The 15,261-nt window shown below is 40.2% G+C and overlaps 1 protein-coding gene across 12 annotated transcripts in view; it reads left to right on the top strand.

The window, feature by feature from the left end:
• Positions 1 to 15,261, top strand: part of FMNL2 (formin like 2) — a 316,443-nt gene that overhangs the window by 231,506 nt on the left and 69,676 nt on the right. For all 12 annotated transcript variants that reach the window (XM_064382754.1, XM_064382750.1, XM_064382761.1 and 9 more), the window contains exon 7: positions 11,684 to 11,792. In XM_064382754.1, coding sequence (XP_064238824.1) covers positions 11,684 to 11,792 — 109 coding nt within the window. The remainder of the gene's footprint in view (positions 1 to 11,683; positions 11,793 to 15,261) is intronic.

Here is a 15,261-nt window from a genome sequence, read left to right as displayed (position 1 = left end):
CACACTGCCTTCACTTTCGGCTTGCTTTTTATTGTCCTCCCTTTTCTTTCTGCCATCTCATTTCTGATTGTCTTCTCCTCCTCTACTTTATCCTTTCTTGTCCTGCTGTCTCCTCTTCCTCTGGTTCCACTCATCTCATGCCCCCCCCAGAATGGTTTCTCTGCCTGAGTATCATCAGTTCCAATACCACTAGAGCTGCTTCTCCCTATTGCCTCTGGAGCAGCTTCAGTTTACGCACTGATGATGAGGCCTCAAACTGGAAAATCTTGTAAGTCACGGGTGAAAACGACACCCAGGCGAGCTCACAGGGCATGGTGGCGGGGCGTTCTGACTGCTCTCCTTGTTATAATAGGATACCCTTGTGGCTTTGTGCTGATATGCCATACTAGAATAAAGCCCACTGCCTTTTCAACTTTGATATATTCTGTTATCATATTATGATTCCTCATTTTTAGACTTTGAACCTTTATGGTATCTTACATTTTAATAGCACAGGTTGGTTTTTTTTTTTTGAAAAAGAAAAAAGATACAAATTCATGCTCTATGGAGATGATTTATTCTAGTAGTTTTGTTTAATTAGTTTATGTCTTCTTATCCAAATGCAGATTTTAGTTCCTTCTTCCTAATCTCCCTATAATAAAACAGATATAGTAAACTTATCTGGTATCACTTGGCAAAATGATTGGTTAATCTTGGGGAAAAAAATGAGATTTCACGAAATATAAAACATGTTGTAAATGGGCTTGATTAAAGAAAAAAATGAGAAACACTGCGTTCACCTGGGCGTGGTGGCTCATGCCTGTAATCTCAGCACTTTGGGAGGCCAAGGCAGGAGGATCATTTGAGGTCAGGAGTTCAAGGCCAGCCTGGCTAACATGGTGAAACTCCATCTCTACTAAAAATACAAAAAAATACGGAAAAAAAAAATACAAGAAACTAACTAGGTGTGGTGGTGTGTACCTGTAATCCAAGTTACTTGAGAGGCTGAGGCATGAGAATCGCTTGAACCTGAAAGGCAGAAGTTGCAGTGAGCCGAGATCACACCACTGCACTCCAGCCCAGCGATGGAGCGAGACTCTATCTCAAGAAAAAATAGAAAAACACTGTGTTCTGGAATACAAGGTTTTGACCAAATTCTAGTGTTGATACGAATTCTCCTCCTTGTAGTCATACTTTACTTTTTAATAATTTAAAATTGATCGTTAAACATTTTATATCGTAGCATACCCCTTGAGTCATATCAGCTGTTGGATTCTGTATTACCATGTATTTGTCAGCTTGACTAGAGGGAAAACTGTTGATATTGGTGCAGTAGAGACCTGGTTTATATTGTCTCCTAAAATTAGAATGTAATGTGCCTTCAGTTAAGATAGGTTTCTGTCAGTGTGGCTACAGAGCTAGCTAAATTTAACAATGGCGTATAGGCACATTCGTGCACATTAGATCTATGAGGACAAAGACTGTGTTACTTCAGATGCAAGAGAAAATACTTTCTGATTTTTAAGAGTGTCCAAGTTAATGCCATTAACTCGAGTAAAAAAATGACATAGTAAGTAAATGAATTTTTAAAGAAAGAGGTGGAGTACTAACTTAGGGTTTAGAGGAAGGGAGAAATTTAAACTGGACTTCAGACAGTGGCCAGAGTTGGTGCTCAGGGTAAGGAAAGGTTGCCCTAGGTGGAGGGGAAGTGAAATAATATGACATGAGCACAGGCCTGCCTAAAAAGATCTGGCATGCTAGAGAAAGAGGCAAGAACCTGTCCTTTCAGGGACAGATGCTTTGTGATGAAGGTGGAGAGCTGTCCAGTGGAGGGAGGGAGTCCTAAGATGGAAACCAAGATTCACCCTTGCTATTGATCTTTGTAACCAGGGGTGATCATTTCAAAACAATTACATAATCCTGCTCATCTTTTCCTTAAAAATTTTTTGTCTTCCTTTACTTTCCTGGATGTACCTATAGTTTACGTATTCCCATTGCAATGGTTTATTTTCAAATAATATATTTTCTTTAAAAACAACACCAAGATCCACATTGCCTTTAATATGTTAACTACCATTAATATTTATTCTACACTCCACTAGGGTAAGAGTTTGTTTTTCTTGTGATGATGATGATGATGATGATGATGATGATGATATTTTGAGACAGGAGCTTGTTCTGTTGCCCAGGCTGGAGTACAGCTCACTACAGCCTCAACTGGGCTCAAGAAATTTTCCCCCTTCAGCATCCCAAGTAGTTGGAACTACAGGTGTGTGCCACCATGCCTGGCTAATTTTTAATTTTTTTTCTGTGGAGATACAGTCTCACTATGCTGCCCAGGCTGGTCTTGAACTTCTGGACTCAAACGGTCCTCCTACTCAGCTTCTCAAAGTGCTGGGATTACAGACGTGAGCCACTATGCCTAGCCAAGATAATTACCTTAATGGAATGGCATTTCATGAATAGTCCTTATCTGAATATTTGCCACTTGTATACTTAGTGGATTTACATGAAGAGATGAAGAATTCAGATTTAGGCCCTTGTTTATATATTTTTAGTACTCAGTCCCATTCCTGGTGGTAGTTTTTCATGGAAGTAATTCTTAAAAGTATTTTAGAATAGTACAAAGATATAGATAGTGTTGATGTAATTTTTATTGGTGAGAAAGGCTTTTATTGATTGTCTGCTGTGTGCCAGCCACTGTACTAAGGGCCTCGGGATTTGCTGTTCACAATTTACTGCCTCTGTGAGATAACTACTGTTACTACCACTGTGAGGAAACTGGGGCCTGAAGTAGTAGTTAAACAACTTGCCTTAGATCAAACAGTAAGTGAAGGAGGCAGGATTTGAATTAAAGTGGCCTTATGCAGGATTGGAGGAAACACAGAAGAGGCCTCAGCAAAGTCTTGTAGCTGTGGTCCAGTGCCTTCACTGGCAAGATTGATTATGGACTTAGTATGTAAGGGGTGTCTTGCCAAGTGCTAAGGTTACAGAAAGATATATTCAGTAATGTAATTGTATGTGATTTGTGGCTGACAAGGGACTTAAGTATATATATGTTTTATGTGTATACACGAGCATATATGTGAAATGTCACGTGAGTGTAACGAAAACTAACCGTATGGAAATGTAGAGGCGAGAGTGAACAGCAGAACCTAGGAAGTGATGTATGCGGCTTGGTGTGGATGTGAAACAATGAGTAAGACCTGGAGGAGCGGCTGGGAAAAGGGAGAAATCAGGAGGGTGGTCTGAGTGGAGGCTCGTGGTAAGACCGCATCGTTCCTTTAGGAGACGAGGAGAGATGAGCCTGGCTGCAAGTTGTTGAGAGCCAGTTTATGTACTGTTTTGAAGGTTAGTCTGTGAAATTGTCATTGCAGCTCATTGGCAACAGTTTTGTAGGTTTTTGAAAAGGGGATAATGTGGGAAGAATATAGAAATATTTCCACTTAAAAGTCACAGGAGTGAGATGGTTTCCTTGGACACTTTTTACATGGGGCCATGTCCTGATTAATTAGCCACCCAATAGCAAATGCCTTCGACAAATGGACTATAATGAAAAATCAGAAAAATAAGGCTAATAATGACTCTCCATTCATAGGATGGGTCGGCAGCCTCCCTTTGCGTTTACTCCATTCACAAGGTATGCACCGGAACCTTTCATTAGCGGCTCTGATCTAGCTCTTATCTGGTCCTCTGATGGGACATATAGACAATGTTTCAATGCCTGATTTAAAAGTTCATTTGGAATTTTGTTTACTTTTTTCTTTCTTTCCCTCTTTCTCTTCTTGATCCCTCTACCTCTACTTTGAATTGTCTGGATTCGACTGTTTCAGCTTTGTTTCTTTTGGCTGTAGGGACAGTCAGAAAAATGCCTGGCTCCTTCTTTTAGCATCATATATTTTATGAGTTTAATTGATAGAAGAAATATGCCCAAGTGATGTCATGTCTGAAGGGTAAGAAAGAGGAAACCTAAAACCCCAAATCTTGGTTAAATTTCTGTTAGCCCAGACCTTGGAACCATAAAAGACTGGTACAGTTCTGCCAAATTCTGTAACATACCTCATTGGTGTTGCATTTCAGGGATTGAACCCTTACATCAGCTTCCAAGGGAGTTCTATACTATTCTTTATTTATAGGTAGATATTAGTTTGAGATCTGAATAGTGTGACAGACTGCATTTTGTTTACAAAAATGCTTTTTGTAAGAGAGAAAATAGACCTTTTCTTTTTCTTGTTCCCATTAGGGCTTAGATATTAGAAATCTCACAAATGTTGGCATGGAAGCTCCATAGAAGGCTTGTGGAAAACCTTTTGGTAGACTCCAGGAAAGCCTGGTTAGGTCAATTTAGGAAACATTCTTTCAAGGTTCTGCTGTATTATGCAGTCTGGGTAACTGAAGCTCAGGGAGAGAGACAGACATGTACACAACTCATATACTAGTATAAGTCTAAATGTCTAGAAATAAGTGTTGAGATAATAGATGGTGATCACAGTTACTTTGGGACATTACTGGATGAGCAATAGCTTCCATTTTGGTGGGTTTTTTTTTTTTTTTTGAGACAGAGTCTCTTTCTGTCACCCAGGCTGGAATGTAGTGGTGTGATCTCAGCTCACTGCAACCTGCACCTCCCAGGTTCAAGCAATTCTCCTGCTTCAGCCTCCCAAGTAGCTAGGACTGCAAGCAATCACCATAAGACCCAGCTAATTTTTGTGTTTTTTAGTAGAGAGGGGTTTCACCATGCTGGGCAGGCTGGTCCTGAACTCCTGACCTCAAGTGATCTGCCCATTTTGGCCTCCCAAATTGCTGGGATTATAGGCGTGAGCCACCACATCCAGCCCATTTTAGTGTTTTCTAAATGCTTGGTACTTTTACATGTATTAGTCTGTTCTCCAACTGCTATAAGGACATACCCGAGATTAGATAATTTATGAAGGAGAGGTTTAACTGACTCACAGTTGAGCATGGCTCTGGAGGCCTCAGGAAACTTACAATCATAGTGGAAGGGGAAGCAAACATGTCCTTCTTCACATGGCGACAGCAAGGAGAAGTGCTGAGCAAAGCGAGATATGCTCTTATAAAACTGTCAGATTTCATGAGAACTCACTATCATGAGAACAGCATGGAGGTAACCACCCCCATGATTCAATTACCTACCACTGGGTCCCTCCCATGACACATGGGGATTATGGGAACTACAATTCAAAGTGTGATTTAGATAGAGACATAGCCAAACCATATCATTACAGATATAAATCTCTGAGTAAATCCAGTGTTTGATCTCTTCTAGCTTTTTTGCTCATGAGTAGAGGTCTTTCTCCTCTACTTTTTGTGAACACACCACTTAGTACTTATGTTTATTACCCATTGCTATTATTTTTTAAAATCTACTACTTGATATTTTTTAAACATGAAGGAATAGCTTAAAATTTTTGTAGCTTACCCTCCCTTTTTTTTTACTCCCTTGTGATGAGTAGTGGTTTAAGGACAGCAAAACATGATTCTAACCAGAACGCTAACTTTATATATAATTCCAGCTATTAACATGTATCTGGCAAGAGAAATCCCTGCGTATCTGATCTGTGGTTCGGCAGATCCATGAGAGGTGCTTCTCTGGGTTTGCTTTGCTGGTCTTGCTGCCTTTTTGCCCTCCTGTCAAAAATTCAGGTTTTGCTTGCTGTTTGGAGCTCACTAACAAAAATAGCTTATTTCCCTATAGCGCCTGCTGCTGTACTGTGCAGGTTGAGGTGTTCTCTTTGTGCTCCTTGATAGTTTTCATTGTTGAGCATTAAGTAGGTGACTGGGGGCAGTTGTCATCTTAGTATTAAATAGGAAATGTTCTGTGTAGGTTTCTTAAAAGATATTTGCTTAGCTGGGTATGATGGTGCTGCCTGTGGTCTTAGCTCCTTGGGGGTTTGAGGCAGGAGGATCACTTGAACATGGGAGGTTAAGGCTGCAGTGTGCTGAGATTGTGCCACTGCACTTCAGCTTAGCTGACAAATTGAGACTCTGTCTCAAAAAAAAGTAAGTTGAAAAAAGATATTTGCTGCCCGGCACAGTGGCTCACACCTTAATCCCAGCACTTTGGGAGGCCGAGGTGGGCGGATCACTTGAAGCCAGGAGTTTGAGACCAGCCTGGCCAACATGGTGAAACCTCATCTCTACTAAAAATACAAAAAAATTAGCTGGGCATGGTGATGCATGCCTGTAATCTCAGCTACTTGGGAGGCTGGGGCAGAATTGCTTGAACCCAGGAGACAGAGATTGTAGTGAGCCAAGATCGTGCTGCTGCCCTCCAGCCTGGGTGACAGTGAAACTCCGTCTGAAAAAAAAGTATTTGCAAAAAATGATTAGGTTTTAATGGCTAACACTCAAACTAACATTGACCCATAACTTTTTTTTATTTATTAGCATTTTATGTACATAGAAATACTGGTACCTGCTGAGATATGCCTAACACTAATACAAGGGTTTGACTTATGATCTTAAGTCAGTTTTGTAATCTGTAATCTGCTTCTTTTTGTATTCACAGAGGTTTGTGAATTCTAACTGGCAACTCTTCCAAGATAGAATCTCATCTTTGAATGCTAGGGTGACATTTACAGTTTTAGTTCAGAGGAAAATTAGCAGGCAGTTTTCTAAGTCAATGTAGAAGAGGGCCTGAGAAATTTGGTGCTGTTAGTTTCCCTACAAAATCACCCCTAAATATCCATTCCCCATTGTTTTTTTCTACAAATGGCAGGAACTCCAAAAATTGACTCAGCTATTTTCTGCCTCTGGGAAGCCCTTCTTTTGTGTACAGGCATCCAGCGCCCCAAAGGCTCTGCTTGCCAGCCAGGGAGAAGAAAGTCTCTCAGGATAGCATTAAGATAATCAACCTCAGTGGCCCAGGAATTGGGTCACAACCTCTTCCATATTTCATTTCCTGTCTTTCTCTTTGGAATTTGAGAGAGTCCTTTCCAATTCTCACCTCTCAGGGAATATCCCCCAAGTCACCAGAGATACCTGATTGTTCCAGTACCTTCGTAGACCTGTTCCCATCAACTTGAAAGTTGCACTTCAGAATGAATAGGTTGGACAGGATATCGTCTCTAAATGTCTGGGTATGGAATGCTGGTGAAATGGTTGAATTAAGGCCCTCTGAAAATGTTGTCATCCATAAAAGTGGTAAGAAAACTGGCAAAAATTACTGGAATAAATTTTTTCAGAACTCTAGAAATTAAAGTCTTGCAGTAATCCAGGAAGCATCTATTCAGGAAAAGTGACTGAATCTCAGTAAGAGCAGGAAGGTTTGTGGTATTTTAACTTGTTCTTATTCCCATCCTTCCCTCTCCAGTTCCACAGTAGCCTTGAAAACCAGTAGCTGCAATCATAGTGAAAACCAGGAGCCTGGCAGCCTCTGGAAGGGGCAGGATGGAGTTGGAGTGTCTTCAAAGCCCTTCTCCCTCCTCCTCTTCCTCCTCCTGTCCTGCTTCTTCCTCCTCTGAGATTTGAGAACTGCTGGTGGAGAGAGGGGGCCCAGGGGAGTGCATTGCCGCTGAAGCTGATTTCAAATGTCAGTTAAGGGAACATGCACCATTAGCTGTCGATGGAGTCTGGGATCACGCAAGATGTATTACATGGGACAGGACTAAATAGAGCTCATTTGCCCCAATTATCCCTGGGATTCCATAGAGAAACTGATGCTGCTTCTCACTGAAGTTTTTAAAATGTAACACAGTGAATTGGAGCGACACTCTCCAGTTTGGCTCTGCTCAAATTATGTGAAGTTTCATAATAGCTTCAGGAAGAATATACTATAGTAACTGTTTTCACTTTATGTAATTCTGTAACACAACACATGCCAACAGCGTTAGTTTACCATGGAGGTACTCATACCTCCTACTGAGTCACTGGCTTAAGCTCAGGTCTAAGTTTATTCACATAGGTAAACTAGTATGATCAGTGTTTGGAAAGTGAAGAAAGTTTAGCCTAGAGGACTGCAGCAAAGAACCAGAGGCAGGCTGCCTCATCCTGTCTTTCAAGGATAGTGTGTCGAATTGATTTATTTGTGTTAAGATGATGATGCAACAGCGTCGTGTACATACATTATTATATACTGGTAACTAGTTTCTTTTGAGCTGTTTGAATGTTAACTGGTGACGGATTACTGCGGTGTTTTTTTTTCAACCCTACTTAGGTGAATCAGTGTGATTCACACATTTGGTAGAGTTTTGGGGCACTAATCAGTTAGCCTCACCTTTTTTCTGTGGAACTTTAACAGTGGAAGCTGTTAATCACTCAATTCAGCCTTATTGACATCTAGGTGGACATTTGCAACACCAGGGAGTAAGATTTTCAAAGCTGAGGTTTTCTAATGATATTTGGTTCTTCAGTCTTGTGTGTTGTCGGGGGGTTTGGCCTCTTCTCAGAAATCTGCAAATTTGCTCTACGGGGTAGATCAGGAACAGCTCTCCATCTAAAAAGCCCTTCTGGGAAACATCCTGTAGAGTGACTGAGGAAGAGTGTGTTGATCCCCTTGTCTATTTAGCCCTCTATCTTAAGGCTGACCTAAGCCTAGACCACCTCAGTAGTGTTTAGCATAAACAGTAGGTACTTAATAAAGCCAAATTTGGGGCTTAAAAAAGAGACTTGTTTTGATTTCCTATGGCTGGTGGCGAGCACCAGAGGCCATTTCCTCTAGATTGCTGACCTTATCTAGGTGTTCTTGTTGGGGTAAAGCGGCCAATAACTTGGAAGTCCTAGTTCTGTTGCTGTTTTAGGGTCAGTAAAGCCATCTCTTCGGGAAGTGGTTATTAGATAGTATGAGCATCTGCAGGGCGCTGTGGCTCCTGCTTGTAATCCCAGCACTTTGGGAGGCCAGGAATTCGATACCCGCCCAGGCAACAGAGCAAGATCCTGACTCTACAACAATTTTTTAAAAAATTAGCCGGACATTGTCTCTTGAGCCAAGGAGTTTGAGGCTGCAGGGAGCCGTGATCATGCTACCGCACTTCAGCCTGGGTGACAAAGTGAGACTCTTGTCTCCGAAAAATACATAGTCTCAACATCATGCATTGAAGCTGATTTCAAACGCTGTTTGTTTTAAAAAAAATAATCATTTACTCACATGGTAATTAAAGAAACCAAATATCCAGTTACAAAAGTTGTCAGATTCCATAAAATGTGCATGATGAAGAATTGATTAATGTACATGCTAACCCATGGCACAGTCTCTAAAATGTTGTCTTGTATGTTTAAGATCATCCTAAGTTGAGTTCTTTGAAAATACTTTATATTTTCAGAGGTAAAGAATTATGACATTTCTCAGGGTACATTTATTTAAATGAGAGGAAATTCTTTTCAAATGATAATTCTAAAATACAGAGCAAAATTTCCTAAGTCAAAAAACATCCCCACTTTGCTGATAAGTGTGGTATATAGAATACAGATTTAAAAAGAGAAACCTGCAGACCAGGCGCCGTGCCTCACGCCTGTAATCACAGCACTTTGGGAAGCGGAGATGGGTGGATCACTTGAGGTAGGAAGTTTGAGACCAGCCTGGCCAACATGGAGAAACACTATCTCTACTAAAAAAAAAAAAAAAGATTAGCCGGGCATGGTGGCACATGCCTGTAATCCCAGCTACTCAAAAGGCTGAGGCAGGAGAATCTCTTGAACCTAGGAGGCACAGGTTGCGGTGAACTGAGATTGCACCATTGCACTCCAGCCTGGGCAACAAGAGCAAAACTCTATCTCAAAAAAAAAAAGAGAAACTTGCCACTGCGTTCTGTAAGAGGTGCCTATATACTGCTGTTTTTGACAAACTAAGCCTTAATTCTCCATAGTGAAATAATTATTCAGGGTGAGAAATGACACCCACCTAGGACTGAAGCAGAAACCACTGCCAGGATGACAGGATATGAACATTTGATAAGGAACCAACCAGCACAGACAGCTGTAGGCAGTAGCTTTTTCACTTGATCACCCAGCAGATTGTTGACGAGTCAGGTTGGTGATGAAAGTGACTGTCACGAATCGCAGTGAGGAGACTTGTGGTTTTGCCTGGTCTCATCTCTTATTTGACATGTAGATGTCATGTCTCTGGGCTTCCATTTTCTTATCTGTATCAAGAAAGGATTGGAATAAATGATACCATAGATCTTCAGCTGTCAGTGCTATGATTTTGTTGTTGCTGTTATTGGCCGTGATGGTGGTGGTTTTTGAAAAGGAGTTTCGCTGTTGCTGCAATGGCACAATCTCAACTTACCACAACCTTTGCCTCCTGGGTTCAAGTGATTTTTCTGCCTCAGCCTCTCAAGTAGCTGGGATTGCAGGCATGTGCCACTATGCCCGGCTAATTTTGTATTTTTAGTAGAGATGGGATTTCTCCATGTTGGTCAGGCTGATCTTGAACTCCCGACCTCAGGGAATTCACCTCCCCTCAGCCTCCCAAAGTGCTGGGATTACATGCTTGAGCTGCTGCACCCAGCCATGATGGTGGTTTAAAATTTATAATATTATTATTTTAAACATACAAGTGCAGATATTACCTTTTAGTACTACTCTGTTTTTATATAAACCAAAAATTGGAGAAAATAATTTTTAAACCAAATGCTATACATCTTAGAAAAAAGTTTAGCTCTATTGTTTTTGAGCATAAAATATAACTAATAAACACATTTCTCATTGTTTTTATTGACATCTTATTTATATATTGTGTATTTTCTAAAGTCCTTAAATGTTAATAAGTATGTTTGTGATACATCATGTTAAATATATTTTAAATATTGATCCAGAAAAATATATTTGAGATTAACTATCTACTGCAATAAATAGAAACCCTTTGTGTTATGTTTGGTAAGTAGAATATTATTCTAATTAGGTTTGTTGCTTTCTGCACTCTAGAAAATAATGACAGGGACAGTTTGGCTTCTTAGAAAGAGACATTACAATATAGATCAAGAACTGGACCAATAAATAAAAAGAAAGAATGTGCTACTTCACTTTACACCTGTTAGGAAACACAATTAAATGTGTAAGGTTGGTTTACTTGCCGGAATAATGAAAATGTATTAATATTTGGAAGTGATGCAGAAATATGGCACGTAGAGAATAACCTCTCCTATTTTCCTTAGAGACTGGTTTTCATTAGTCAGTATATCTTCTGCAATCATTGCTGCATATGAATATAATTTAGCAAAAGGCGGTTGATTCTATTGAAATTACTCTTCTTTTTTAAACTTAATCTTAGATGACTTTGTTATACATTAGAAGCTATTGCTTTCAACTAAAAATGAAAACTCTTTCTAATAAACAGTCATGTACTTAACAAGTGATTCCATTAAAAAAATACAAGACTGAGGTTAAGATAAGTTAAGAAAGATTGAGGAAGGGGAAGAACTTCAAATGTAGATTAAGAAGATGATATATGCTTGGATTACATTGGCTGTGTGGTTATTTTTTAAAGTGGTACCAGTCTCTCAGACCTCCAAGAAGTGTATTAACTTCTTGGGTATTAAGCATACCCAGGCTGAGTTTATGGCAGAGTGACACATTATAAAGCTGTATTTTAGAGGTTGAAATCAATCTTACTGTTGCCAGTTGGTGGTGGTTTAACCTACAGTCCTCATTTTGGTACAGGTAAAGAGTAGTGTCCATTAAATGTATGATCCTGTGCTAAGAAAGTAACTTATTGTTTTTATAGAAGTTTCCCTTTTTGTTGTAGATACAATACTTTGCCAAGCAGAAGAACTCTGAAAAATTCAAGATTAGTGAGTAAGAAAGATGACGTACATGTCTGTATCATGTGTTTACGTGCCATCATGAATTATCAGGTACGTTGGAGCTTCTGGTTCTTTAAAAAAAACCCTGAAATTAATCAGACTCTGAAAGCAGTATTAGGTGCAATGCACACTACCTGGGTGATGGGTACAATAAAAGCCCAGACTTCATCATCCTACAATTTATCCGTGTAACCAAAAGCTGCTTGTGCCCCAAAAGCTATTGAAATTTTTTTAAAAAAGAAGAAAAACCAAACAAAACAGACTCAGATTTTGTTCTCTGGTTTCTTTGTATTATTTCTATTTGAAGTAAATGCCAGGATTTAATGAGATTCTACTCAAAAAGAAAGGCCTGGATCATTCTAATGCTCAAGATATAATTAATTGCCCTCATGTTTTAATAAATATATATAATTTGCTATGTATTTAATGGAAAGATGTTTTCCTCCTGTAGTGATAAACTTACCTAGGTTGCTTGGTGAATGCTTGTGACCATTAAAGACTGAGTAAGCTGCTGGTTGCGGGTAATAATGAAACAACTCTAGCACACCAGGAATGAATAGACACAGTGGTTCTCAAAGGGTTATAAGGCGAACAGGGAAGAAGTTGCAATTATTGGCATTTGGACTCTGTGGTTCCTAATCTTTATAAGAAGCCCCTGGGAGATTGTTGAAAATGCAGATTCCTCCTTTGGGTAATTGCAATGTAGGTTGACCCCACTGTAAAAAAAAAAACACTTGAAGTCATAGAGCAGCATGTGTGCTGGGTTAATCTTAACAACAAAGTGGAAGTTAGAGCCTACAGTGTCTAGTGTGAACTGGCAGGGTCATCAGTATAATTAGGTAAGCAAACTAGGGGTGCAGGGGTCCCGCTTAGAAAAGTAGAATTCAAATATAGAAACAGGATTTAATTTCCATTAATATGGATGCTACAGTGAGTCCAAGTAGAAATGGGAAATATATACACAGGTGGCAGGTTGGTATTAGAGTTCAAACCAACATAAAGGGTGCTGCGTTGCATTTAAGAAGGGAAGCGTGCATTTATTCTTTGAGTATTTTTTGAGCTTTGCCAGACAGCCCCTGTTCCACATAGGCACTGAGAATACAGCATTGAATAAATTTGTAGCCCAGGGAACTTACTTTCCAGGGAAACAGGTGACAAATAAATAAATTGGTAAAATGTATATGTTCCAGATAATAATGATGAAATGAAAGCTAATGCTTACGTGGCACACTTTGCAGGTTTAGTGCTTTTAAACCTCTTAAGTCATGTAAATAGCCCTGTGAGATCAGTAATATTACTCTCCCATTTTACTGATAAGGAAGCTGGGACACAGAGAAATTTGGTAATATACCGGAAATCACATAATTTGTAAGTAGTGGAGTCAAGATTTGGACCCAGGAAGGCTTTGAACCCAGAGAATCATTACTAAGTACTGTACAAAAAATAGGAAATAGGAACTGCTGAAAATGTGTGGGAGTTTTAAGTAGGCCAGCAAGGGAAGGGTCACTGAGAGGGTAACATCTAGTAACAACTTGAATGAGGGAACAAAGGCAAGGGTATTAGGGGAAGAAGTTTCTAGGCAGAGAGAAGGGCAAGTGCAGAGACCCTGAGACAAGAATGTCTGATTTGCCCGAGGCACAGAAAGTAGGCTTGGCTGGATCAGAATGAGTAAGAGGGAGAAGAGTAGATGAAGTCAGATGTCACAGGGAGTTTGATTATGTAGAGCTTTACAGGCCGGTGAGAGGACACTGACTTGATGAGTGTAAAGCTGTTGAATGGTTTAAGGACATAATCTGACATTTGCATTTAACATGACCACTCTGGCTTCTGTGTTTAGGTTTGACCTTGGCCAGGCAAAGGCAAGACAGGGTAGACCATTTAGGAGGCTGTGGGCAGTAATTTAGGTGAGCTTTGATGGTCATATGGACCAGGATCATAGGAGTGGGGAGGATGAGAGGTGGTCAGATGGTGGTTTTATTTTGATGCTAATGGCAACAGCATTGGGTATCAGGGAGAAGGTGAGGAGTAGAGGGTGGCATCAGGGCTTTTGTCTTGGGCACCTGTAAGGTGGAGTTGCTGTCTGCACAAAGATGGGAAGACTGCAGGAGAGACGGATTTGAGGGAGATCATTAGGAATTCTGTTTTGAGGATTTTAACTTTGAGATGCCCTCTAGATATTCAAATAGTGATCTTAGGAGGGTGGTTGGATATGCCAGACTGGATTTCAATGTAGTGGTCTGGGCTAGAGATAGACATTTGAGAGTAATTAGCATATAAATGGCATAGGAAGCCAGGAGGGTGAATGAGATCAGTAGGAGTAGACCGAGAAGTAAAGAAGTCCAAAATATGAACCCAATGCTCTCTGTTTAAATGTCAGAGAGATGAAGAAAAGTTGACTAGAGCTGAAAAGTAGCCAAGGAGGAAGGAGCCAAGTGGAGAGTTTCAAGGAGAGGGGAGAGGGGAGTATTCAGGTCTGTTACTTGCTGCTGTTAAGTAAGATGTGGAGTGAGGATCGGCCGTTGGCTTCAGCAAAGTACAGGTCATTGGTGATCTTGGCAGGAACAGTTCATTGGGGTAGTGGGGGTGAAATCCTTGATTGGAGTAGTTTTAAGAGTGAACAGGAAGTGAGGATATACACCGGGTGACTGGAGGAGTTTTGCTATAAAGGATAGCAGAGAAATGAGAGGCAGTAGCTGAACACAGGTTGTGGTATCAGGAGAGATTTTTATTGTTACTTAAGATAATTTGCATCATGTTTTTATGCTACTGTCAGTGATTCCATAGAGAGGGAAAAATAATGGGGGATGGAGGAATTTCTGGAGCATACGATGTTCTTGAGCGGATGAGAGGGAATGGGATGGAAGGAAGGACTCATGGGAGGGGTTGGCCTTACTTTGGAGCACACAAGAGTTCCTCTTTAATAGGAGATGAGGAGGTAAGCCACAGATCTGTGTGGGTAGATTGATGTGGTATGGGAGCTTCTGGAAGTTTTTTCTGATCGCTTGTATTTTCTTAGTATAAAAGGAGATAAGATCATGAGCTGAGAGTGAGTTTTGAGGAGAAAGAATGTAGTTGACCCTTGAACTTTGTGGGTTATGAGGGGCACTAACCCCTGGTGTAGTCAAAAATCTGTATGTAACTGGAGGCCTGACCAATAGCATAAGTAGTCTATTAACACATATTTTGTATGATGCAACTGTTGTATACTGTGGAGTCACCCTGGAAGCTTAAAAAAACTCAAGTGCCAGGTCCTTGTAATTGAGATTTGGAGTAAATGTTTTGTTTAGTCTTTCAGGTGAGTTTAAGGAACAGCCAAGGTTGAGAATCACTGAGTTTTAAGTAGGCCAGCAAGGGAAGAAATTTTTTATCATTTTATTAAAGAGAAACATGTAGTTCATTCCTAAAGAGTGGGAAGATGATCTTTTGATAATAGCATCATTGCTGATTTTTTTTTTTTTTGAGAGATAGGGGTCTGGTTGCCCTGGGCTCAAGCTATACCCCTGCCTCAGCTTCCTGAGTG

The sequence above is a fragment of the Aotus nancymaae genome, unplaced genomic scaffold, assembly GCF_030222135.1.
Source record: "Aotus nancymaae isolate 86718 unplaced genomic scaffold, 86718_ANA_hifiasm-v0.15.2.pri h1tg000029l, whole genome shotgun sequence".
Classification (NCBI taxonomy): domain Eukaryota; kingdom Metazoa; phylum Chordata; class Mammalia; order Primates; family Aotidae; genus Aotus; species Aotus nancymaae.
Note: the sequence above shows the minus strand (reverse complement) of the source record. Positions and strands in the feature narration are given on the sequence as shown.